Here is a 26,853-nt window from a genome sequence, read left to right on the forward strand (position 1 = left end):
ACTTCCTGAGCTCCTGCAGTGTCAGGCACTATGCAGACACGGCAGGCCCTTAGGAGTTCTGGTCACCCTAGAAACAGAGGTGGGACTGCTGGAAGTTGATTCCTTAGGTAGAGTGGACCCCAGAAGACCACTGACAGCCTGGGGTGTTGGTTACCAGCAAGATTTTGAGAAGCAGGGAAAAGGGAACAGCTCTGTACTTGTTTCTCTGGTTTCTTCCTGGAAGTGATTTATGTCATGTCCCCATATATGTTGTTGGCCAAATCCTGCCATGTGTGCTGAGGGAGGAAAGCCAGAGACACTGCCAAATGACCATGATGATGGCAGGTGACTCCTGAGATCCCACTTGCCTCTCTTCATATAATTTTTATTCGTAGTTTGAAATTGAGATGGCATGACTGTGTAGAAATAGAATGTTCATCACCAGTGACTCTGTCCTGGGGACAGGGTGGCAGGAAACCTCAGGGTCACTGCACAGAGCTCACTACATGGAGCCTGGCAGCTTGGGCTCAACTCAGTGTGGATGGTCACAGCCTCATCAGCAAGAGTGATTCAGATGCACTTCTTTGGTAAAAATGGCATGAGACTCCTTGATAAGTGTTTTCTCATTCCCGTTCAAAGTGTATAGTTAACCATTTATTAATTTAAGGCTTTGTTTGTGAGGGCACTATAAAAATGAGCTCACTGTGATGTGTTTGGAATATATAGTCTTCAGTAAACATTTGTTAACAGAAGGGAAGAGCACTTCATTGGACAGTGTGTACTGGGTTAAGCCAGCCTTTACTGTTGACCACTGGCTGGCTGGCTTTTTGATAGTATATAAAGCAGACTTTCTGTAATGGGCAAAGTGGTAAACTGTTCAGACATTCTGGACTACGAATGGTCTTTGGCAACCCCCCCCCCTTTTTTTTTTTTTTTGCACGATACTAGGGATTGAACCAAGGAGTACTCTACGACTGAGTTACATTCCCAACCCTTCATTTTTACTTTTTTCTCACTAAGTTACTGAGGCTGGCTTCAAACCTGTAATCCTTCTACCTCACATTCCCAACTAGCTAGGATTACGTGCATGCAACAATTTTTAAAATTGTTTCTCTTCAAATAGCCTCTGAAAGTATAAAACACTATCTCAGATCATGTGAAAATAGACCTGACCTGGCTTTGGTCCCAGGGATGTGGTTTACTGAACCTTGGTGGGTCCCAGATACACATCTGGTGTCTGTTCTCCTCTCCACTGGGTTTTAGTTCTTAGAAGAGGCAATATGGCTGCTAGCTATGCAGTTTTAAGGCTACCGATAAATATGGGTGCATTACCCCAGAGAGGCCCTGCCAGTGGCTTCTTTGCCTTCAGTATTTGAAAACCCTAAGCTCTCCCCAGATGGAGCATTTTCCTGATTTTTTCTTGTAGCTATTTTAGGAGGAAATAAATGGTATCTAACTGCCATTTGACTTTTCATTTCATTTAGGACACTAAATATCATTTTCTACTATTAGTTATATAAGTCTCTGTTATGTCCTTTGCTCCTTTTCATTTAGGGTGTGTTTTTCTTATAGATTTATAAGCACTTTTATATATAAAATATAATACTTTTTTCTTGTTTCCTTAATTCTGCTATACATTTTTTTCTTGTTTAGTGTCTGTTTCCTTTTGTTCTCTAAATTTTGATTATTAAAATTTTACTTTTGTAGTCAAATACATTTATTTATGGGCTTTTGATGTTTTAAAATGCTTAAAGTGGACCTTCTGACCCCAAGATGTCATCTCCCTTTCCTTCTAGTGCTTTTGTAGTTCTCTTTCTTTTATGTTCTGGGTTTTTTTTTTTTTGTTGTTTGTTTGCTTTGGGGGGTTTTTGGTTTTTTGTTTTCCTGGGTACTGGGGACTGAATCCAGGGGTTCTTTACCCCTGAGCCACAACTCCAACCCTTTGTTTATTTATTTGTATTTGGGGACAGGGACTCCCTGAATTGCTGAGGCTGACCTCAAACTTATGATCTTCCCATCTCAGTCTCCCAAGTTGCTAGGACTGTAGGTGTGTGTCACTGTGCCCAGTTATGTTTAGTTGTAATATGTCTGGAATAAAGCTGTAGGGGGGGGATCTGTTTTTCCAGATGGTTAGTCAGAGGTCCACTGAATAGTCCCATTTTCCTCACTGATTGGAAGTGTAGAGGTAAGCTCTTAGCTCTGTGAAAGGGGGCCAGGTACCCAAGGGGGATTCAAGAGGGAGGGAGTGAAGGACTCCCAAGACAAGTTCTTTTGGGGCACTTTGGACCTCAGAGTCCAGGTCCACACTTCTAATGCAGAACTCTATGCATTGTCTAGCACCACAGTTAAGGCGCACCATGGACAGAGGAGGCATCTGTGTCAGCATCTGACTGGGGAAGCTATGAGGGGGCGAGAAGAAGCAGGGGCAGAGGACACACTCAGGAGCTCTAGTGGCCTCAGCAGAGAAGGCGTGTGGTCTTCAGATGCTGAGCTTAGGTGACCCAGTCCTACCCCTGGACTGTGGCTCTGTTTAGCTGCATGGGGGCGAGCAGTTCTGACTCTCCCTCCTCAGCCTAAATGCCTGGTTGGAAGCGAACATCGTGCTTTATTCCAGACATGTTTCAAATGCATTCCCATCTATTTGCAGGGGAAAAAAAAAAAAAAAGGAGAGCATGTGAACTGTATTTAAAGCCAGTCAACCTAAATTCTTTCATCCTCAGAATTTTAAGTTTGCACAGTGGATTTAATCACATTAAGGGGATTCTCTTTGATTTTGTGGTTTTGAAATCAGGTAGAAAACAGTGTTTTTGTTATATAAATAAAAAGATGAAGCTGTGAATACTAGAAAAAGTACAAGAGAGTATTTGGATGGTGAAATATATTTTAAGTTTGATATAAAAAATAAAATTTTGATCCCAAAGATTAAAAGAAAAACCTTCCATGCCTCAGAAAACAGCATAAATTTAATACCAAATGACAAGCAGGGAGGATGTGACCCCATTTGACAAATGGTTGATCCTTCACGAGATGAGATTCTGAGGAGACTGTGCGAGGACACTGACTGCAGACCAGCCACGGGGACCAGAGGAAAGGTCCTCTGCCTTGCTGCATGGGAGGCATCCTGGCCTTCCTGAAAGACACAGGACTGCATGAGAACCAGGGTTTCTGACCAGTGTTGCTCTTCAGGGCTTCATTGTGAGGAATTTTTCCCTGCAGGATGTGAGCAAAGATGAGAGCATTGATGTGGAAGGGCTTGGAATGGATGTGGGAGGCAGCCTAATGTCCAGCAGCTTTGTTAGACATCAGGAATGCAGGAAAGTCACGTGAAATGGTCGCTGGAATAGGAAGAGACACAGCACACGTTCCCACTGCTCAAGAAAAATGCTGGTGCACACACACCTGTGTGTGTCTGTGGCCTAGAAAAAAGTGCATCAGCTGTGAATAGAGATTATTTCTGGGTGGAGTTATTTTGTGTGTGTGTACATTCATAAAAACTATGAAAGGAAACATAACTGTGATTATGTAGATAGTATTATATATAAATAAATGTTTTTCCTTTCATTTTCTCCCTTTAATTATGAGTATGATTTACTTTTATAATAGAGAAAAGAACTTTATTCAAACATGCCAAGTTGTGAATGATGCTGGTACACTTCATCCCCACGTGCCTCTTTGTTCTTCCCTTTTATGTAGGAAAATGTATGTAGTGACAGCATCTTCAGAAGCACCCAGCCAAGTTAACTGACTGGTCTTGTAGGAGCAGTGACATTCAGCTGTGTTCCAGTAGCTTGGTGCCAAGAAGTCTGTTGAACTGGGGCCAGGAGGGCATGGGAGCCTTCCTTGGAGTACATTGGACACTCCTGCTCCACAGCCCATGGTCCAGGACCGTGTCCCCAGATCATCAGCTGTAGGAAATGGCCCTTGTGGAGAGGTGTGGTTAGACTCATAAGAGGAGAACTCGTCCTGGTTAGGCAACTGGGGCAGCATTTGGGGTTGAACTAAGCCTGGCAAGTCAGCCTACCTGCTGAGCAAGCCTCAAAATGATGACCAGATGGGGACATGGGAAGGCTTGGGCCACAGGTGTGACCTGGAGAGGCTGTTGTGGTGACATCCTTCTCTCTCTTTATGTTGCAGCCTCCCAAAGTGAAATGCTTGACGAGGATATGGCACCCCAACATCACAGAGACAGGGGAAATATGCCTAAGGTGAGCCTCCTCTTCCTCTCATGTGCTCATGGACGCTGGGCGAGTGCTGGTCTCTTTGCACCATATCTCTCAGAGAAGACCTTGAGCTTGGCCTGGGGTTCACTAAAACCTTGCCTCCCCAGCTATGCCTGCAGACTGCATCCTTGCACTGCATTCTTGGTCAAGGCCCTGCTAGCCCTCAGTACAGGATGCACCAGGGAGGCCATCTCCCTTCTGCCTTTAATGAGGGATCACATTCCCTGCGTGTTGCTGAGTTTAGCTAAAAGGGAAAAATATGATTAATGAAGCCCAGGAAGAAAAAGTGTAGGTGACAGGTTAAGCCATCCTCAGGTGCTCGCATTGGATGTGTCCTCTACCAGGACAGACTTGATAAGCAGGATGTGGTGGGGCATGCCTGTATTCCTGCCCACTCCAGAGGCTGAGGTAGGAGGATCACAAGTTAGCAAGACCCTGACTCAAAAGAAAAAAAGGACCTCAGTGGTAGAGTGGCCCTTGGTTCAGTCCCCAGAGTGGATGTAATACATGTAGGAGCCCTTCTGGAGGGCTCTTTCAGCATGTGGCCCTGTGTGTTTCACTCTTCCAGTGGCACAATGTCAGGGTATGTCCCTCTTCAAAGGATGCTGGTCTCTAAGGGAGAGAGCTGGAGAAGATGTGTGGATTAGGTTTTTTTAATTTTTGTTTTTGAAGTAAATTCAGCATTTGGGCTTTATTTTTCTGCATATCATCTCTTTTTTTGGATGTTAATTATCAGACCAACTGAACTTGGAGACCCACCTCTGGCAGTCTCAGGACTCAGGCAGGCTAAGTACTCTGTGCTCAAACTCTGCTTTGCTGGAAAAGGAGGCAGGATGCATTTCTTGAGCATGTTTCTCGTGTAGTTCAAATGCTGTGGCCAGAGGCTGTTCTCGGGCATGGCCTCCCTGTCCTCTTCTTCCACTCCTCTTGTCTCTCAGTGAGCACTTAGCACTTTGGAAGGAAATAGACGTTGGTGGCTCTGAGCTTCTGAGAAGCCTTCCAGACCCTTTCCTATCTCAAAAGTGTAGTTCGTGCCCACTGGCCCAGTTCATTTTTATGTGTGCTCTTTCCTTTCTTGCCAGTCTTATTTTTATAGATAGTTAAACTTGCATTTTATGTCCAATCATGACTTTTAGAGGAATTTTCCCTTTGAAGTATGTTTCCTTTAAGCATCAAAACCTTAGAACCCTGAGGTCCTTCCTTAGTTGCAAGTGTGAGCCCCTCCCAGCTTCCCCTGCTCACAACCCACTGACTCCACAGGACTTGCTTCACTCTGCTTCCGTGTTTGTCCCCTGCTTCCATTTGGCCCAGGTTAGGAAATCCCTGCTCCACTTGTACTGTCTCCTGTTAAACCAGGTTATTAGCAAAGTATGACAGCAGCTAGCAGGTGGCAGCCTGAGACAGAAACCAGGAATCTTAAGGGAACCTTGTCCATTCAGACCATGTTAAAATTAAAAATACATAAGCACGAAATTGAAAGAGAAAAGATTTTTTTTGTGTGTAAATTATATTTACTACTCATGAAAAAGATGAGCACTATTCTGGAAAAATGAGCAGCATCACACATGGTGATTCACAGGAGAGGTCGATGCTCAGCCTCACTGGCAACCAGGAGGAGGCATGGGAACACCACAAGGTGCATCAGGTTGCTGTCACATGGCCAACACTGAAGCATTGCTGGGGATGGGTGGGCCTGAGCAGGCTCTAGCTGGAGGGTGCATGTTTGTACAACTCTGATGTGTCCTTCAGCCACATGGTCTCTCTGTAACTTGTATTTACCCTTGGACTTGTCAGCTGCTCTTTTACGGATTTAACCTAAGGAAACAGTATGTACAAGGGCCACCTCATTGTTATTGAAAAGCAGCATGTTTGCAGCAGTAGGGCCTGAATGTGCCTGTCCTGGATAAAGGGAGAGAAGAGCCAGCCATACGTGATGCACAGGGTGCACTGGGCAGCCTCCAGCTGCATTCTTCCCAGCAGTCTGAGCAGTGCCTGGATCCACAGGGACACATGCCAGCTATATACAGGAGCACTTCCCTCTTTGGAGGGTTGCTCTGGCCTGCCCTGCCATACTTAAGTGCCCCACTCAAGGTGCTGTCTGTCCTGCGGGGCCCTCATTCTGCTGCGGGCAGAGGGTCAGAAGCTCCTTGTCAGGGGATCGGAAGACTCGAGCTCAGGAGCTAAGTGAGTGCTCTCCAGCATTCTCTTCTGGAGGCCAGACTTTCAGCATAGTCCCGAGGTGTCCCCTGACCCTCTGCTTAGCAGCCTGATGTTTGCAAGTCTTGTACCTGAGCTCCTGTTGGACCACCCTCTGCTGAGGCTGGGCTGGAACTTCCTCAGTGACTAGAGCACCACACCCCTGAGAGCCTTACTGCTGCCCACAGGCTGACGAGACCCATGGCCACCAGACACTGGGCCCACCTCCCCAGGGGCACTTGTTCCCCAGTTACATGCTTCTGTGTATCAGGCTCTCCTGCTCTGGTGAAACTGGGAGGACGCGACAGGCTCCTGATTCACCTGAGCTCCCTCCTCTTTCTCCCTGCCTCCCCTCCCCACTGCTAATAAGGCCTAAGCAGGTGGAAAGCAGTTTTCATTTCAAGCCTTACGAGGCTTGCTGATTGGTAGATATGGTTAGGAAACCAACAAGATAGCATTAAAAGAGGATGAGCTAGATCAGAATCCCCCAACTCAGTAACAGACTCTCACTGGATCAAAAAAGCCACTAGGATTTGACGGATGGTTCCCAAAAAGCTATTCAAAAGTTGTACAAGTTTCCAATTCATCTAACATCAGATTCACTGAAATCTCTGTGGAGTAGAAAGATATAGAGTTTATGATTTGAGTGTTCTTTTTAAGACTTAAAGTAAATTTAATGGTTTAAGTTTGATTATGTTTTTCTCACTGAGATTCATAGATAATTAGAATTTTAGCTTTGATTCGAATTCTGAATACATATTTTCTCCTGATCTGAATAGACTGATGTGGATTTGGACATATTGTAATAAAAAAAAAAAGTTGTCTTGCTGGATATGGTGGCATATGCCTATCGTTCTGCTAAGGCAGGATGATCACAAGTTTGAGGCCAACCTCAACAACTTAGTGAGACCCTGTCTTAAGATGAAAAATAAAAAGGACTGGGGTGTTTCTCACTAGCAAGGTACTTCGGGGTTTAACCCCCATTACCACCCCCCCCAGATTATCTCAGGTTATAATTATGGCCTATGAAAGCCTGGTATTGATGGTTAGCCTGGGGACTTCTATGTACAGATCAAAGTCATGGCATAATATAGTAATTTAACAAATGCAAAAATAACTTTATCTCCAGCAGAAGCTTGATAATAACTCAGTTTTTCAAAGTATGGAATGATCATTTGTGTGAGAGAATACAGTGTGCATTCACAGCTGATAGAACAGTAATGCAAATGATTCTCGGGCATCAGTTTGAGAAACAGGACCCTACCCACCACATCCCTGAAACCTGGTATGCCACCTTAAGGCTTGGTCCTTTCCACCAAGGAAAGGGCTAACTCCTCTCCAGAATTTTGCATTAATCTGATGAAGTTTTCCCTTCTTGGTTTTCAAAAACAGCTGTTAACATGTCATGTGAGAATCTGGGTACAGCAGTGTGCACAATCCCAGGGATTCAGAAGGAGGATCGCAAGTTCAAAGCCAGACTAGGAAACTTAGCAAGACCTTGTGTCAAAATAAAAAATATAAAGGGCTAGGGGTATAGTTAGTGGTAAAGTATTCCTGGGTTCAATCTCTAGTACTTCAAAAATAAAATAAAATGTTTAAAAAATGTCACGTTTAAGTTGAGTGTGGTAGTACACACCTATAATTCCATCAGCATGGGAAGCTAAGGCAGGAGGATTGCAAGGGTGAGGCCAGCCTGGTCAGCTTAGCAAGATGTAACTCAGTAGTAGTGTCCCTGAGTTCCATCCCTATTATCAGCCCCAACACACATTGATGAGCTCACATTGTGGTGAGCCCCATCAGAGGTGACTCAGGATGCAGGTTCTGGGTTTGAATGACACACACTTGCCAAGCATGCCCCTTGGGCGTGTTTTCTCTGCAAACAAGGAAATGTTGGCACTTTCTTCAGGGGTTGTTGGAGGCATGAAGTGCGTTTAATGACACAGTACTATGATCATGCCTGACACAGAAATGGTAAGCTTTGGGCTTCAGTTATTGATGTTTTCATTTTTGTTGCTATCATTTTTTAATGTTAAGTTGACAAATATTTGTCATATGTTGTTTTAAGTATGCTTAAAATGTCCATGGCTAGGGTTAAAGAGCTCTGTGCCCAGTAAATAAAGATAATACGTGGCACTGTGATTGCATATGCTTGTAACAGTGGAGGTGGAGAAGGCAGCCCTCAGCAGGACTGGAGACTGCAGGCCAGGAGCCAAGGCAGATTTCACAAGCAGTAGAGCTCCCCTTTGTCATGCTGAGGACTGCCTGTGGCTCAGGTAACTGTAGCTGCCTTCTTTGTAGCTGCTGTGTGTTTCTCTGTTTCAGTTTACTGAGAGAACATTCGATTGATGGCACTGGCTGGGCTCCTACAAGAACCTTAAAGGTAAGAGGCAGCACCTTTGGGGCACAAATCTTCCCCTACAGTTCTCGCCTGGCACCCCACAAAGGTGGCCAGGCACACCTGCTTCCTCCTATCCCCACTGCCCACTGCCTGGGCTGCTTGATGAAGCATTGACTCCAGTCCATTCTGTTTGGGTCAGTCTCGCTGGCCAGTGCCAGGTGCCATTCAGGAACCAGAGATAAGAGCACACAGTGCAGGTTTCAGAGCCACACCATCCAAGCAGTGTAGGAAGCCTCGTGGCCATTGCTCATTCCACAGCAGTATGCCCACAGGAGAACTGTGGTCTGCCCTGTGTAGATCACTCCTATGGCTCAAAGGACTGTCAGATGGTGGGTTTCTATCACCAAATTGACACTTTGGAAGAACAGTGCAGGGAAGGGGTTTTGACCCCAGTCAGTGTCAGGGAATATTGCAGACTTCATGCAGTTGTGACTCAGTTCCTCCCAAGCTGTGGTCTTCTCTCCAGCCTTTCCCCATTCCCTTGACATGTTCTGCCTTCTCAGGACTTAGTGTTTGCAAGATAGTCCCTCTACCTGGAAGGTGCTCCCCTTTTCCAGCCTTCTGCCTGGCAGACTCCTGCTCTTCCCACAGGCCCCCACTCGGATTGCTGCCCCTTCCGCTATGGGGCCTCTCCCCCAGGATCTCTGCTTTGGGTGTTAGCCTGCTGGCCCCTTCTCTCTGACACCCTACCACCAATAGAATTAGAGCTTGTCCTCACACCCAACTCCAGCCCAAGACCCAGCTCACACCAGGAGGTCAGGGATTGGCTGAGTAGGTGGGTGGATGAGAGGAAGCAGAGAAGTCAAGAAAAATTACCACATAGCAGAGAGTATGTGATGATCATGATGAGATCCAGCTTAAAAAGGATGAAAGACTCTAATAAAGAGGCAAATGGAGAAAGAATTTGGGGTTGAGTTGCAGATCTTGAGTCAGTACAGATGGAACAATGCTGGTTTCCAGTTTTATTTTACTGAAAATCTTAGTCCTTGAACTGTGAGTCTCCCTTGATTCTCTAAGTTAAGTAGAGCAAAAGTATTATAACTCAGTAGGACATGGGTAATTAACTTATCCATGACCTCCAAGTGCAATTGATGCTAAAAACAACAAATATTATTTTAAGGTACTTTTTAGACATTGGAAGCCTATTTGACCATGGCCGGTGGAGTGGTTGGTTGGTGGTGGAAGCACACGTGGCCTGTGGGCTCGTGGCCTGTGGGCTGGTGCCCTGGGTCTGAGGGAGGGCAGTTGATGTTCCCTTTGACCTTACTTACATTCACTCCTGTGGCTGCTTGGTAATTTTCCACCTTATCATACTTGGAAAAATAGGTTGTTTTCATTTTGTCTTAAGAAAAACAACAGGTGCTGAGGACGGTTTTGGTCATGGGTTTAAAAACTTTCAGTGAGCACAAGCCTGAAATTTGTTTTCTGTTTTCTTTTTTATTTCAGGATGTTGTTTGGGGATTAAATTCTTTATTTACTGTAAGTATATTGATCAAACCTCCAAGTTGTCTTGCTTTTCTTGGCTGCTGGTTGGAAATATCAAATGCTAGCACAGGGGATTAAAAGCAAGTTTAAGTTTGCTGTTTTATGACCAGCGATAGAACTGTGGCATGGGAATCTCTGGGGCTTTGGAGTGACATGGGGAGACTGTCAGAGGAGCCTTCTGGGAGACGAGTGTGGTTCCATTTGCTGTGACTCCTTCAGCAGGTTCCTCTGGGCTTGTTGTGCCCAGTCCCTGCCTGTGCCTGTGGTCTAACCAGGCAGCCTACTTTGTGGCCCTCTTCTCTCCCAGGGGTCCTGGTTTGTGTGGATGATGTGGTCATCCAGGAACCCAGGATCTTATGGCCATTTTCTGTTGTCTCTGAGTCTCTCAAGTTTGCTGTTCTCGGACAGCAGTGCATCTTAGGCTGACTGGAATCTCAGGCAGGCAAGAACTGGAAGGACACAATTGAAAGCTCTTACTTGGCTTATTTGTTCCTTTGAATCTTTACTTTCTGATGCATAGAGGTGCTTTTAAGCATCAGGGGTATATCTCTGAATAAAAAAAGGATTTCTACTTTTGGAAAAGTCCCAAGACCCTCCATTAACATGCACTCACCTTGACCAGTCTGCCAGGACCCGCCTGCACTGCTCAGACATGCTGGGACCAGGTCTGCTTCTCTTCCTGTCCTCTGGGGCACAGTGTTTTTGTTTTTATCTTGAGCAAAAGAAAAAATAGCAGAGCTTCAAACTGAACTCGGGGTCCCTGCCTGCCTTTGCCTTGTCTGTGTTCCTGGGCGACACCTGCCCCTCAGGCAAAGAAGCCAGCACTGGCAGTGATTTCAGGAGCGCCTTACTCCCTGGAAAGGCAGCATCTGTGGCGTGGCCTGGATTCGGCCCTCAGGATAGTTTGGCTGTGCTCGGTTATTCTGTCACAGGCATCAGCCTCTTCATTGAGGCAAATGAAGTTTTACTTGTGGAGCTGCAAAGGCAGAGCATAATTTTAAATCTGCCCAGTAGAGGGCCTTGACTGTCATGTTGACCCTTTGCATCTTCAGTTTGAGAGCCACTGAGGGCAGGAGCTAACTGGAATCCTCTCACTGTCATTCTGCTCTACCACCAAGATGATCTCTCTGTAACACATCCTGTCTTCCCCAGGCTCCTCAACCACAAACCGGTTTTGACTGGTCACTTGCTACTGGGGAATTGGTGGAAGGAAATACACGTTGACTCCTTAGACTTTTTATTTAGAGAAATCTGGTGTTGGCTTCCCATCCCAAGTGCCCCAAAGCTTCCAGATTCTGATGACCCAGTCAGAAGTGCGAGTTGAGTCTGTATTGGTTATTCCATCTGGTATTTTCATTCTAGGTGAGGCAAATGTAAAGATAAACCTTTGTATACACTAGGTATTGCATATAATATGTACTTATATAATATGCCCATTCCTAGGACTTGGAGTCTAATTTTCCAACTCTTAGTTTTTCTTTGCTGTATTTGTAACATGTTATCTATCATTCCCATATATATTTCCAAATCAAGAGTGCAGTCCCCATATTTAACATTATTCCCAAAGAGGAATATGATGGTCCTTGCAATGACCCATACCTTACAAGTCTTGTTGGCTTGAGAATAGGGAGTTCAGAGGTGACCTCTGCTCTGAAGTCCAAGTTCTTCTGGGAGGAGAAGAGAGTGGTTAGGCCATTTCTTTTTAAGGTATCAAGAGTCTGCTCCTGCCAGATGTGGTAGTGCACACCTATAATCTCAGTGGCTCAGGAGGCTAAGGCAGGAGGATCTCGAGTTCAAAGCCAGCCTCCTCAACAGCAAGACACTAAGCAACTCAGTGAGACCCTGTCACTAAATAAAAATACAAAATAGGACTGGGAATGTGACTCAGTGGTTGAGTGCTCTGAGTTCAATCCCCACTATCCTCCCTGCCCCCCCAAAAAACAGCCTGCTCCCCTGAAGCTGGGACACCTGCCCGGTATACTGCTGTGTTCTGGCTGGGTTCCAGGATTTTGTCCCCACTTGACTGTAAGTGGGTATCCATGAAGGTGAGTCAGAAGACGGGGAAATACAGAAAGGTCGGAAGAGAAACCGTGAGTGACTGGAGGCAAAGGTATCAGTCATCAGATAAAGAGGAAAATTAATGCTTATGAAAAGAATGGGGTTTTTATTAGAAATGCTCAGAGTGAGAATGGTTATCATTCTCCATTTATCAAAAATAGCATCAGAAATTAATGAAATTAATGTGATTGTTGTTCTCTCCATTTCCACTGACGTTTAGAGTTGTGTATAAAATACCCCAAGCAGTCAGCTGTCAGCCACCATTTTGCACAAAGAACCCAGCACCCTGACACTGAATGAACTTGAGGACTCAGAGGTGCTCTCAACTCAGCTTAGCCTGCAGGTGGCTGATTAGGTTTTGTTGCTGCTTTGTAGGGTGAAGACTGTGACAGCAGACAAGCAGATTCTCCAGTGTTCACCTTGAGTTTCTCTCTTTTTAAGGACCTTTTGAATTTTGATGATCCACTGAATATTGAAGCTGCAGAACATCATTTGCGGGACAAGGTGAGAAGGGAACAGGCTTATTTTAGGTTGATGTATTTAGTAAAAAGATAATTACTACCTTTTTTTTTTTTCCTTGTCTTTTCTTTTTTGGAACTGGGGTTCAAACCCAGAGCTTCATACATGCAAGGCAGTGCTTTACCAGCGAGCCGCATCTCAGTTCTAATTACTACCATCTCTTGATTGCGCAAGTGAGAAATTGAGGGTGGTGGAATGCAAGACCAGAGTTTAAAGCAGTTTATATGTAATGTGTTATAGTAAACCTTCTTGATCCTGGGAAGGTGTTTTGCCCACAGAGAGAAGTGGTTTTTATTAGATGGGATTTCCTAGTAAAATTTACTGTTAGTAATTTGAAATAAGCAATGATTCCTTGTTTAATAGCACAGGACTGCAGGCAGCTGGAAACCTGCAGTTCACCTGCTCCTGGGCTCCTGCACGCCTGCAGGTTGCCTCCACCTCACACAGCTTTTGTCAAGCTTGTTGGTGTGTGCCTTCTAGGCTTTTCCCAGAATCATGGATCCTCTTTCTTACTCTTAATCTTCCTTCCTTTTTGTCATTAACTTTTCCATCTTGATCAGTGCATAAACTGGCACTCTTTCATTTCAGAAGCTGCCTTATGTCCTATGAAGTGACTCTACCATACTTTTTAAAACTCATTTGCTGGTTTCCCCCATGTGGATTTTTCCAACTAGGAATAGTAATTCAATAAATATCCTTTGTACATACATCCTTAAATATTGGCAGTTTTATTTCTACAAAAGGGAATCCTAGAACTGGGGTCACTGGGTCAAGAATGATATGTGTCCTTAATTTGAGTAGCTTTCACCTGGTAATTTTCTGTGGTTGTGACTGCCTGACTTGCTGGCAGTGCAAATTGGTGCCTATGTCTCTTGAAGAAGGCTGTTTTTCTTGAAACAAAATATCTACACCCACAGGAAAGGGAGAAGTATAATGGAACTGAGCTGGTAGAGTTGCCCTCCCTGAATGTGGCCCATACTTGAGCAGCAGGCAGGGCGATAGGGTCTGTTCTCACTGTGGATGAGGAAGCGTTAAACCCTGGGGGTGGGGGCATGCCGTCGGGCTAGGGTGCCTGAAATGACCTGGCACGTGGGCCTCCTATGGTGTGTAAGAGCATCCATGTGGGTCTTTCCTGTCATGCTGGCCGGGCAAGTCTTAGGTCCCACTGCTGTCACCTGAGATGCCTAGGCACCCAGGCAGCCTCTGCTTCTTGATGTGTAAGCTGGCACTCCATAGCACACTGCCTTTCCTCTGGGCCCTGCATCCCGAGGCTGGGGCTAGACTGCCTGTGAGCCATGAAAGATAAGCATGTTTTAAGTGGACTGTAGGTCCAGGAAAGTCTCTCTGGAAGGCAGATCTGGATAGAAGGGCCCTAAAAGCAACAGCTAATGCTGTGTTTGTGGTACAGGGAGTCTTGGCTTTGGGGCCAAGTGTGACCACACTTTGCAGATGAGTCACTCTCAGGATTCCCACCCCCACAGGGGCTTTCCCTCTGGGGCATCTGACTTCTCTGAAGTGTTGCTTTCCTTGTTCACGCGCTTTCTCTTCTCTCCACAGGAGGACTTTCGAAATAAAGTGGACGACTACATCAAGCGTTATGCCAGATGATAAGAGGAGAAGATTGCAGGCCCATGAACTGTGTGTCACAGTTTGTCTCTAATGTGAAGCAGCACGAGGTAGCCCTCTTCCCTGTCCTCATGCTCCCTCAGTCCCACGGGATTGTCCCAGTCCTGTGACCTTGTCCTGAAGAAGACCATCCTCCTGACCGCCCACCGTAGGCGGGGAATGCAGCATAAATACAGCAGGAAACGTGTTTGGGCCTCTAAAGAGTTGTCTGCTTCCCTTAACATGTTCACTTTTCTGAAACTGTGCTGTCTAGGCTGTCAGAGAAACTCCTGGGAAGTTGTCACGGGCTCAGCATTGAGGCTAGCACTTGCTTCCCCTTCCCCAGCAAATGAGTGTCCAGCGTAACTCGCAGGTTGGCAGTAAGAAACCACTGCACACTGTGGTTGGATGCACATTCTCTTAGCTTCTCCTGTGAATGCTGGCCCTGCCCAGTTGTGAAGCTTCCCAGAACGCAGTCATTCACTGTAGATCTTACTGAAATGCGTATTTTATTTAATGTAAGTATATTTTGGAACAGATTTGTAATTTGTACAATTTAATGCTTTAATTATTTTTTTCTATTCTCATTTAGTTTGTATTTTCATTGTACAGAGCAGACAGATGTTGGGTCAAGCAACTATTGAAGAGAAATACAAAGTAACAATGAAAGACATATCACTCATTCTGTCCAAATGAGCTGGAACCTGGCTCCTAAACACCAGCTCTTACTTTCAGGTCCAGATGTGGCAAAGACATTTTGGAGCCCTTTGAAGCCACATCTGGATGATGAAAATAAAAACAAAAAGACAGGGAGCCCTTTCTCACACGCTGCCTGGAGGAAGCATGCTGGGCTTGGACCAGCAGGGGCATGGGTGGTTCTGCAGTGGTCACTGGAGTGTGAGCCAGGCCCTTGCTGTCCCAAGACAGGGCAAATAATCGGGAATCAGCCCAAGCAGTGTCTGGACCACTGGGACTGTATGTGCCCGTCATCTGAGTTGCTTTGGTTCCTGGGCCTGTTGGGGTGAGCCTCCTAGGCCTTGGAGGACCACGGATCAGCAGCAGCATTTGCCACGCTTGGTCAGGTTAACGCACTGCAGAGGAAGAGCCCTGGAGAGGCAAGTGGCTTCACTCCAGCATTCAGACATCTGAACCAACTGAATCAAATACAAAATAATGTTTGTCTGGTTTCATTTGCTGCCTGCCTAACACTCAGGTTTAACTGCCAGCCTTCTCCTTTGGAGTTGCCCCTGTTTGCCATCTATGGGATTTACTTTACTTTTTTAAATTATAGAATCCATGATTGTTTGATTAACCTAGGGTGGAGATCCAGCAGGTCAGCATCAGGATTTTGCCCTTTAGGCTTGAGGGTGGACCCTGGCTAACAGGCCACACATCTGGGTGCAGAGCAGGAAGGGTGGGCATTGTGGTAGGGATGCTCTCATGAGAGTGCCTCTGTGGAGAATTGGTGCCAGTGTCCTGCGGAGACATGCCCAATGTAGGAAGGGACCACACTGAAGGCCTTGTTGGCCATTAGTTCTGACCTCACAGTATTTGCACAATAGGAAAATACTTCGCCTGTTGTCAGACTTTAAGTCTTTAAAACTGACATTTCAGATAGCTGAGTCATCTTGTTCTGTCCAGTGAAAATCCTCCAGAGATATTTTGCCCTCCCCAACTCCAAAAAATCACCCAGACAGCTCATGACAGTGAGCAGCTGGGGATGTGCCAGGAGCTTGACCAGTGAGGTCCCTGGGACCTGCTGGTGACTGTGACCCTGACTTTTCAGACTTTTTATGGCATCTTAAGGTTTCCTCCCCACTCTGAGGTCAGAGCCACTTTTCTGGCCCTGCTCCATGTGCTCCCAACCAACTGGCAATAGTTAATTTCTAAGCTGCCATGGATGAGGAACCCTAGATTTGACCAGAGAGGCCAACCCTAGAAAATGGATCAGAGTGGCCAGGCCCTTGGGGAGGTGAAGCTTTTGGACATCCAGATCTTTGTTTCCTGGCTCCTGTTCCTGCCTGTGTTCTGCAGGGTCCCTGTGACTCTACTACTTAAAATTTGGTGTGCAAGCTGCATGTTTTTGAAGTATTCCTAGAAGGAACCACTTGAAGGTGGGCCTGTCCCAGGAGGCTCACACCTCTCCTGGGGTCTTCCCCTAAACACACCGCACCAGCAGGAGCACTCCTCAGAAGCAGAAACTCCTTCCTCCCAAGAGGTTCAAAAATAAGTTACATGTTCCTCTGCACACGGGCCATTTAACTAATAATCAAATCAAGCAATTTTTTTTGATGTAAAAATTCCAAGACATGTTAGGCAGCCATTTACAGTCTCTAAGCACTTTCCTCCTGCACACCACCCGTCCATTCCAGGGTCATTCTCACCTTCATCCACTTAAAAATGTTCCATCTTGGAAATTTAGGTTTGTTGTAATTTCCCTATTCATAATATGTGCTAAGTAAAATGCTAAAACATAGTCTTAGTAAAATGTTTACCATTCGTTTGTCAGAGAAGGGGGGGCTCTTCAGAAAGCCCTGTGTTGGGATCCTTATGTTTGTTGAGGTTGTCTATTCATGTTGAGGTGCATAAACAACTGAATTGTCTCTTGAGAAAGCTCAGCGGTGGACTCATTGATTTTCATTTCCAAGTTGAGAGAGGCATTTCTTCCAGTAAATTCACTGGTTTTTTTTTTTAGCTTTTGTCAGGCCGGTTGGAAATGACAGTACCTGTCCCAAGACTTCTTGTTGCCAGAGAAGAGACCACCTGTGAACCAGGCCTCAGACACAACTGATGGGAGTTAGAACTTCTCAGGTGGGCACCAGTCACCAGCAGGGATGGCTTAGGGCTTCATCTAGGCTCCATCAAGCATTTTATTCCCTACTCTGGTAACCGTGGAATGCGTGGCAGGCCTCTGGTGACCACCATTGTGGTACTCTGTGTTGGATTTCCATCACCTCATTGTCCAGCCTTGCTGGAGTTCCTGCTCCTGACTGTCGTGCAGTGCATGATGTTGGGAGACCATCTGGTCTCATGCCCGTCATGGATAGTCTCAAACATCTCTCTCTTTAAAAAAAAAAAAATTGTATTCTAACTTCAGTGACCTCACCTGTGTTCTTCCCCTGGCCATGCATAGCCAGATGCAGCACTGTGGGTAAATAGTCTTATTCCCTGTTTGAAGGGTTTCAGCCACAAGTCAGACTGGAAAAATGGAACCTGTGTTCTGTCTCCATTGATCCCACAGTGCTCACTATGGGCCTTTCCAGACCAGGAAGAGTGATGTGTGACAGAAGATCTAGTCAGTACAGGAAGCCCTGGCCCAGCATCCTTGCCATCAAAACACCTTCTAAAACACCTCTGCCCATCTTCTTCCCTTTACCTCCAGAAGAAGCCCCCATGTCTGGCATACAGAGCCCATTCTAATTAGGGCCTCTGTCTACCCTGCTAGCCTCATTTGAGCCAACTCCTGCTCCAAAGCCTCTGACTTTAAAAGTAGTGCTCTCCTGCCCTGGAATGGTGTCCACTCTGCTGAGACACTCGACTTCCTTCTTGGGGCTCATCCCAGATTCAGTCCTGTGCTGCCACTGCTGTGACTTCTTCCTGCTTTTACAGCAGGTGGCCACTTCTGAGGGACCTCATGCCCCTCAGGCTTCCCAAGACACAGATGCCTGGCACTGCACTCCCTTACACGTGTATTCCCACTCCCCCACAGGGCAGTCCACACCTGGAATACAGGCCTTGTCTTGCTGTCTGCATGACTGGGTAGGCTATTAATAATACCATCGTCCTTGTTGAGTAAAGGTAGAAAAGCTGAAGGATGCAGTACATCAGAGGCAGACTGCTCAAAGGTCACCCAGAGAAGGAGTCACCCTCACCAGCCTAGGCAGTAGCTCAGGGGGCATTGCTGGCTCCCAGCTGGGCTTGCTTCCCCTCCATCAGCAGACAGATGCCATGTCTGGGCAGTGTGTTACTTGATTGAGGGCCTATGAAAAATAACTACAGAAAGAAATCTCCAGGAGACTCCGAAGGGTAAAGATGACAAAATGGAGCATGGGATCAAAAGAACTTGGGGAAGAAAACCACATTTAGGAAAAGGAAATAAGTGGCATCTTTGACTCAGTTAAAGAGTCAAGTAGACAGTAGGCAGCAAAGGTAACAATGAAATGTAGAAAAGGAGCTGGAAGAGGAAACAATAATGAAGCCCACCTCTGAACAGACAGGATTGAGAATGAGAAAACAGATCAGTGATGTGGAGGCAAATTCACGGGTTTTCCTCCGAATGCAGAAGGGCTCTGACAAGCCATCAGAAGGATTTACAGAAAGGACGGGTGATGGTGCTTGTAGTGTGAATAACAAGATTGGATTTACATCCCTGAGATGAGCAAAACCCCAGGGGTACATATGGCATGGTAGTGTTCAGATTCTGAACATCAGGCAGTGCAGGATATTGATCAATGGGCAAGCCTTGCCAAGTCCTAGCTTAGAAAAGGGAACCCAGGTGGAAAGCAGCAGCTCCCTGTTAATATGGAACTGGGGAATCCACGAGAGCTGGGGTTGCCAGGAGCAGAGAGCCATGCAGGGCAGGCTGCAAGGTCCTCTTGGCCATCAGCTGAACAATGCCATGTACGCTCACAAGAACACTGAGACTGGAAGAGAACCACTCAAAGGAGCAGAGAAAATGACACTTGGAACTCACACAGGGCCAGGAAAAGTCCACATTCCAATGAGCTAGAGTGGAAACCGTGTTATGGATAAGAGGTACTGGCTCAGTAACAAGAAAATTAACCCAACAGTCTGTGCAGTCCCATCCAAAAACTTTTAAATGCATGCTGTCCTAGAATAAAGCCCCCAAAGTATTTGTAGAAATAAAAGATCCAGACTGACACAACAAGCAGCCAAGCCTGGAAGCCTCTGATTCTGCAGGCCTGAGACCTCAGTATCCCATCAAGAGGCACCAAAATGGCCAGGTACACCTGCAAAAGCAATTCTGTGATCACGGGCCTGTGACTGACCAACCTGAGACACTGGTCCTCCTGTGGGAGCCCAACGTAGTTAAGTGCCCACTCAGGCACAGTTCAGCCTCTGATGGCCCAAGGTGCCCCTTCCCAAGTGAGAGCCACCTTTATCCAACCTGGGGACACCTTCCATTTTCACAGACCAAGGAGATGCCACAGCAGCTCTGCTGCACCTGGATGCTAGGCCTAAACACAGTTCTGCCTGATTAAAAAGGCATCCACAGTCTCCTAGCTACAGCATCTAGGACACCAAGCAAAAATCACCGTCATAATGAGAACCAGGACAACGTGAATGAGAAGAAGCAATCAGTTGACCACTAATGAGATAAACTAAATGTTGGCATTCTCTTACAAGGCTTTGAAAGCTTCTGTCATAAAACTGATTATAAATTCTCTTGAAACAATAGAAAATCTCTACAAATATATAGAATTTATAGACAACCAAAAACTGTAAGCTAAAATATGCAATGACAAGCTTTTTAAAAACTTCCTGGCCTCAATAGTACAGTGGAAATAAATGATAGAAGACAGAATCAGTAGATAATGTGGACAGATCAATAGGATTTACTTAATCTAAGCAGAAAACACAAGACTGCCTCTTCGTGCCCCTGCAACAAAGAACAACATGGGGCTTATGAGACAATAGCAAAAGACCTAATATTCATATTATCAAAGTCCCAAAATGATAGAAAAAATGGGGCTGAAAGAATAACTGAACAAAGAAGCTTCCCATATTTGGTAAAAACACCAATTCATGAAACTGAGTGAATCCTGAACAGGATGAACTCAAAAGAAATTCACACCAAGAAACATAAATCAGCCTTCTAAAAACAAAAGTCTTGAAAGCAGCCAGAGGAAACAGCACATTACCTAACTGGGAAAACCAACTTGAATGACAGCAGGTTTCTCCTCAGAAACGATTCGGAAAGATAGCTGGGCACAGTAGTACACACCTGTAATCCCAGCTACTGGAAGGCTGAGGCAGGAGAGTCAAAGGTTCCAGGCCAGCCTGGAGGCCAGTGAGACCCCACCTCAGGAAAACCAGAGCAAAACAAACTGAACTGCTGAAAGGAAAGTAATTGTTAATCATGAATTCTATATCCAGCCCAACTTCCTTTCAGGAAAGAAAGTGAAATTAAAACCTCAGATGAGGTAAAACTAAAAGAATTTGTTACTTACAGATCTATCTCTAAAGATTGACTGAGGGAGGTTCTGAAAGATGTAGACAAAATCTACAATCACAGGACCCAGTTAGATACTGCATTTCCAGACAACAAAATTTTGTTCACACAAAAACCTTTACACAGTTTTCACAGGAATCTTATTCATACTAGACATAAACTGAAATTAGCCCAGTTGTGCCTGCATTCTGTGTGGGTGAAACACTAGAAGAATGTTTACAGAAGAATGATTCTAGGTAGAGATCCTTGACGCGATAGCACTGTCCGACCTTTATTCATTTATATGCAGTGTTGAGAATCAAACCCAGTGCCTCACACATGTGAGGCAAGTGTTCTACCATTGAGCCATAACTGCAGCCTGTCTGTCACATCTTGATGGTGGTTCTGGATACACAAACCTACCTGTCCAAAAATGGCACAGAACTCAAAATCCACACCAATGAGTATAGCTTACAAAACTTGAAGGAGACCAGTTGACTGCAATCCATTTCTATCCTGGTTGCGGTATTACACATAGTTATCAAAGATGTTACCATTAGGGAAAACTGGGTAAAGGATTTTTCTATTATTTATTTATCTGAATGTAAATCTATAGTGATCTCAATAAAAATTTCAATTAAAAATATTTAGCACCTAATAAGGTAAAATGTATAATGCATAGCATTCAGTAAAATATTACAAGGCATGAAGAAAAAAATAAGGCCCATGTTAATCAGGAGAAAATCAGTCAATAAAAACACACCAAGAAATTATAAAATTACAAAAATGATAAACAAGAGTGGAGGAAAGGTTGTGCATATTTAAGTAAAAATACAGAAAATATAAAGACAAATTCAACTTCCAGAAGAAAACAGTGGATATTATGAAAGATACACTGGGTGTTTTTAACAATGGATTACATGTTGCAGAAGAAAAGACTCACAAACTTAAAGATACAGCAATAAAAACCAAAAATGAGGGTTGGGGTCGTGGCTCAGTGGTAAAGAATTTGTCTAGCTCATATGAGGCATTCAGTTGGATCCTCAGTACCACATGAAAAAATAAAGGCACTGTGTCCTTCTACAAGTAATAAAACAAAAATGAAAGAAAAAATGGAAAGCTCCCCTGACCAGAAGGAATCAGTGAGTTGAGAGATAACTTGTGATTTTGTATTCCCAAAGAAAGAAAGGAGGAAGAAATCTGGCAGGGGCGGGGCGGGGGAACTGAAAATAGTGACTTGGGAGTCTGAGGTAGGAGGATTGGGGTTGAAGCCTCAGCAACCTAGCGAGACCCTGTCAAAAAACAAAAAGGACTAGGAGTGTGGCTCAGTGGTAGAGTACCCTGGGTTCCATCCCCAGTACCAGAAAAAGAAAACTGAACACAACACCAAATCACTTCGTAATTGCTTAAAGGCAGTGACAAAACAAAAACAGGGCAAAATAAAAACAGGAATAAAGAGAAGTGTAACAGCGATTTCTCACTGCAGACAATGTGAGCATGACAGTAGTGGAGAAACATCTTCAGAGTACTGGGGAAAAAACCCTCAGGACTATATAGCCCTAGGGTTTGATATTTTCTAGGAAATATATCAAAGATGAAGGTAAAGACAAGACTCCACATATAAACAGCTGAAAGCAGTAACCCAGCAACTAGCACCAACTACAAGAAGTTCTAACTGTTCAGGCAGAGGAAATGGTACAAGGTGAAAATGTGGAGCCATATCAGGGATGCCCAACCATGGCAATGGTGACATTTGGGGCAATAATTTCATGTGGGGGGCCATCAATAACAGCCTCTGCTCACCATGACCCCTGCTCCAGGTTCAACAGCCAAAATTCTCTCCTGCACATCCAGATATCCCCTGGAGGCAGTCACCCTTGTTGAGAATCACTGCATTAGATGAATGTTTCTTTTGTACTTTCCATCTCTCTCCTTCTGAGCTACGTGCTCTGATAGCATTCCTCAGCTTAGGCACATAGATCACCAATTGACCAGTCAGGTATGCCTGTGCTATTCAACCTAACTACTACTTTTTTTTTTTTTAAATATAGACATTTTTTAGAGCAATTTTAGGTTTGTATCAAGACTGAGGAGAATTACAATACACCCCCTTCCCTATACATGAATAGCTTGCCCTGCTATCATCTACCAGGATACATCTGGTTCAGCTCATGAACCTGTGATCACCACCACTACCTTAGGTCCACAGTTTACATTTGGAGTCACTCTTGGTGCTGTGCATTCTTCATCCTCACGAACATTAAGTGTCCACCATTGTAGCATCATGCAAAATACCTTCATTGCCCTAAAAATCCTGTGTTTTACCTAGCCCTCTTTAACCCATGCTTTTAAATGTTAGTTATGAATGTTATAAAGTTCAATATCTTTGTGTGGGGGATGGTCCCAAGGATCGTTCTACCACTGGGCTTTATCCCCAGCCCCAATATCTTTTAAAATTGTTTCATAACTTCCTTTTTGCCTGTTTTCTTTTTGCATTAACGTATCCACTGTGTCTTGGTAGCTCTCTCTGGTACTGTGTTAACTTTGTCCTTGGGTGCAAGTGCTAATCCACGCATTTGTAACTTCACTTGGGTGGAGAGAGCATTCGTCCAGTGTTGGGGTCATTATTGGACACTTATCGCTGTAACTGATTCGTCGTATCAGATCAGCTCTTCCTCTGACCAGCCCACCTGGAAGTGTGGTGCCTGCCATGCCTGTTGCATGCTGTTTCTGGTAGAGTGGAGGGGCAGAATGCACTGCCAGCGTGTTACCTCAGTTGGTATGCACGTGGATATGGTTCTGTGCACCTTTTCTTCTGACTCCACCACTACACTCTGCATCTGGTAACACAAACATTTTTATTGCTGCCCAGCTGGTCCAAGGAGCCCTAGAGATCCAGTCCAGCCTGATGCATACATTTAGAGGACGAAGCTTGCCCCCCACCTGTCAACTGCCCAGCCCACCCTTGATCTTAATCTCCCCTTCATCTCCTCCAGGGCTTTGGCTCTCCCATGTCCTATTTGCAGTCTCCTCCTTTTAGCACCTCCCTTCAGCTGACAATCAGGCTCCTGTGCTTCCTGAGCCTTTTGGTTTCTTAGCCTTTTCAGAAATGACTGTATTCTCCATTCTTCCATGTCCCATCTGTTTCTCAACTCTTGGCATTCTTCCTCCCTCTCCACTACTGAGATGCCTCTTGCTAAATCCACCAGGGCCTCCTGAGGGTCACACAGTTCAGCAGACACTGGATCTGCTCAGCACACTGTGGACCATTAGGTACATTCCTGGCTTCTCTGATTCTTCCCCATCTCCGCTCCTCCTCCTTGGTCTGACTTTAGGCTCCCATGCAGTCACTTGCCTCTTAATTCTTGATACGCCCTTCGCTACCAGCTGCATTTGTCAAGAAATGAGCTGTTTGCAGACAAGAAAAAAAGAAAAGGAGTTCAGATATGGAACTAGCTATGCGGGTAAAGTTAAGTTCTAGACCCCAGCAGGAGATGAAATTGGTAGTTATGAGGTTCCACCTCCTGGTAAAGCTGGTCTGAACTCAGATTCTGCTTCCACCATCACCCATGTGGACTGGAGCACGATACTAAACTTTCCCAAACCTGTTTCCACATGTGTAAAATGGGCCACAGTACCTACCTGATGGGATACTTAGAGATTAAATTAGTGGATGCCTGAAAAACAGGGACGACAGTGCCTGGCATATGTTTAAAGTCAAAGTTAGAAACTGTTGTAATGCCAAAAAGGCTAGGGTAGGGATATTTTCATTAGAACCATCTGGATCTTTTGTCCTTTGCTACTTACCGACTTTGTGGCTCACGACCAACCCACCATCTCCCCTCCCTTGTTCCTTCATCTCTCAGATGGAGGCTCTGACATCTTCCCGGGTCACCTGAGCACCCTCCTTTCTAAGGCTGTCCCTAGTCCTTCCTATCATACGTTCTAACCCTACTTTGAATCCACCTTCTTAAATTTCTAGGCCCACTGATAACAGCCTCCAGTCCATAACCCCGCAACTCCATGCCCAACAAATGGGCCTCTAATTTCAATCAAAATCACCCAAGGAAGAGATCAAATTACGGGCGTCCGGGTCCCACAAACTGATGTCTCAGAGGGGCACTAGTGTCGGGCCCAGTGCTGCCTGGAGCACAGCCTCAGTTGCCCAACTTTGCACCGTGCGTCCTGGCACTTTCCTCCCACCCAAGTTTGCAACGCGAGTGAAGCCACACGGCCTCGCTCTCACGGAGCCTGCTCAGTGGAGAGACTCCCAGGCCCGGGCTCCTCCGCTCGGCTCCAGCCGCCTCTCTAGAGGCCCGCCTAACCGAGTGGCAGTCGCAGCCTCCGGAAGTGGGCGGTGCCGCGGCGGGAGGCGAAGGCCTCGCGAGGCCGCCGTGTTTGCCGCCGGCGTCTTGGGCGCTCAAGGGCCCGCCCACATCCGTCACCTGACCTCGCTCAGCCAATCATCCCCCTGCAGCGCGAGGATTGGCCTGTCCGGACGCGCCCCGCCTGGCGGCCCCGCCTCTCCCGGCGCCCCGAGCGCTTCTTGGCGCAGCGGAGTCGGCGTGCGGCGGGATGGAGGCAGTCCCGACGCCTAAGAAGGCTACGCGGGGAAGGGCAGTGAGTCCACCTGGCTGCCGCCGAGAGAAGAGTCCACAGGAGAGGTGCGCTGCGAAGCGGGGACCCGCCAGGCCAGGGGTCGCTCTCGGGGCCACCGCAAAGAATGGAGGCGGGCCCGCCAGCTGATGCCGTGGTCACTCTGGGGGTTGGGGTGCCCCCGCCAACTGGAGCTCACTCTCCGGTGAGGGGGTCAGGGTTCTCTTGCCGGGGTGTTTTCAGGGGAGATCTAAGTCAGGCGCTTGCCACGGGAGTCCTAGGCCAGATTCCAGGGGTCCACGAAATCAAGTCTGGCCACTTGCCCCCAAAAACAAACTGGAAAAGTAATGATGAAAAACAGGAAAGGCGCTTTCATCTGTGTAGTTGCACTGGGAAGACAAGGAGGACCCTTAGCCCAGTCTTTCAGGGTCTGGCAGTGACTTCAGGATTTTATGGAAAGGAGAATGAGGGCAAAGTTTGGGGGTTTGTGTAGCTGAAGGGATTGCACAACTGCCACAGCAGGTGATCTTGTCAAGCCCTGTCTGGTCGATCATTATCATCTCAGAGTTTAGGATTTGTTGGGTCTTTGTCTTGATAAGAAAATTGCTCTTGCCTTGGGCACAGTTTTGACTCTTGTCTCAGATGTTTATCCTTCCGACCTCTTGTTCCTGGAATCCCCGGTGATTGAAGAGAATGGCTCTAAAGAACTCAGGGAGGGGGAAAGGAAAGACAAAAATGGTGTCAAATGGAGTTAGGTCATTAACCAGGCCCTCCTTCAACAACACTTTAAGGAAGTAGCGAATAACTGGGCAGATTATCTGTAAGATATTAATCTGAGATGCAAAGTTTAAATTAGTTCAGCCAAGCAACAGATTGAAAAGCTCAGCAATTAGCAAGCTTGGAGCACTTTGGGATACTTACAGAAAAGAACAGATTTGAGTTCGTGGATGTCCCTGCAACACAGGGAGACTCCTAGGATTCTTAATCTAATACTAAACTGATCAAGGACGACTAGTCAAGCTTTCCAAAGCCCCACACCTTATTGGGTGATTTTGCACAGCTTGTAGAAAAGATGGTGCATTAAAACCAATGCACATTCAGTGAGGCACAGAAATGCTGTAATCCCAAGCACTTGAGGGGCTGAGGCAGGAGGATGGCAGGTTTGAGGCCAGCATTGGCAACTTAGTGAAATTCCGTTTCAAAATAAGCTGGGAATGTAACTCAGTGGTTGAGCACCCCTAGGTTCAATCCCCACAACTGGGGGAAAAAACAACTAATGTATATTCTGTCCATGCTCTACATCTTAGAATCCATTCTTTGTAATTGTTTTTGAGTTTTCATATGGATTGGTTAAAACATGTTGTTTACTCAAAAATCAAGAAACATAATTACTAGTGTCAGAATTATCTACTATATAGATTTCTGAAAATTTCTGGTACTGGTTAAAAGATATACAAATAAACTTAGTAAAGGATCTTTCAGAGGATTTGGATTTTCTGTGGCATTTACTTTGTCATCTTTTAAAGCAGGTCCATGCCATGTGGCAGCCATTGTCTTTGGCATTGGTGAGAGAGCAGGAAGAAACCGAAACCAACAAAACCCACAGGCACTTCTGTTACCCTGTT

At 45.8% G+C, this 26,853-nt stretch overlaps 2 protein-coding genes across 17 annotated transcripts in view; both read left to right on the forward strand.

Moving 5' to 3' along the window:
* The window catches only part of Ube2f (ubiquitin conjugating enzyme E2 F (putative)), a 59,130-nt gene extending 44,083 nt beyond the window's left edge, over positions 1-15,047 (forward strand). For 7 of the 11 annotated variants that reach the window (XM_047544971.1, XM_047544973.1, XM_047544972.1 and 4 more), the window contains 5 exons: positions 4,114-4,184; positions 8,718-8,775; positions 10,240-10,272; positions 12,712-12,840; positions 14,413-15,047. In XM_047544971.1, the coding sequence (XP_047400927.1) occupies positions 4,114-4,184; positions 8,718-8,775; positions 10,240-10,272; positions 12,712-12,840; positions 14,413-14,463 (342 nt within the window). In that variant the 3' untranslated portion in view covers positions 14,464-15,047. The remainder of the gene's footprint in view (positions 1-4,113; positions 4,185-8,717; positions 8,776-10,239; positions 10,273-12,711; positions 12,841-14,412) is intronic. The other 4 variants (XM_047544970.1, XM_047544979.1, XM_047544978.1 and 1 more) reach the window with 1 other exon arrangement.
* Positions 15,048-25,139: 10,092 nt separating this feature from the next.
* The window catches only part of Scly (selenocysteine lyase), a 29,145-nt gene continuing 27,431 nt past the window's right edge, over positions 25,140-26,853 (forward strand). For 3 of the 6 annotated variants that reach the window (XM_047544965.1, XM_047544964.1, XM_047544962.1), the window contains exon 1: positions 25,140-25,296. In XM_047544965.1, the coding sequence (XP_047400921.1) occupies positions 25,208-25,296 (89 nt within the window). In that variant the 5' untranslated portion in view covers positions 25,140-25,207. The other 3 variants (XM_047544966.1, XM_047544963.1, XM_047544968.1) reach the window with 3 other exon arrangements.

The sequence above is a fragment of the Sciurus carolinensis genome, chromosome 3 (genome assembly GCF_902686445.1).
Source record: "Sciurus carolinensis chromosome 3, mSciCar1.2, whole genome shotgun sequence".
Taxonomy (NCBI): domain Eukaryota; kingdom Metazoa; phylum Chordata; class Mammalia; order Rodentia; family Sciuridae; genus Sciurus; species Sciurus carolinensis.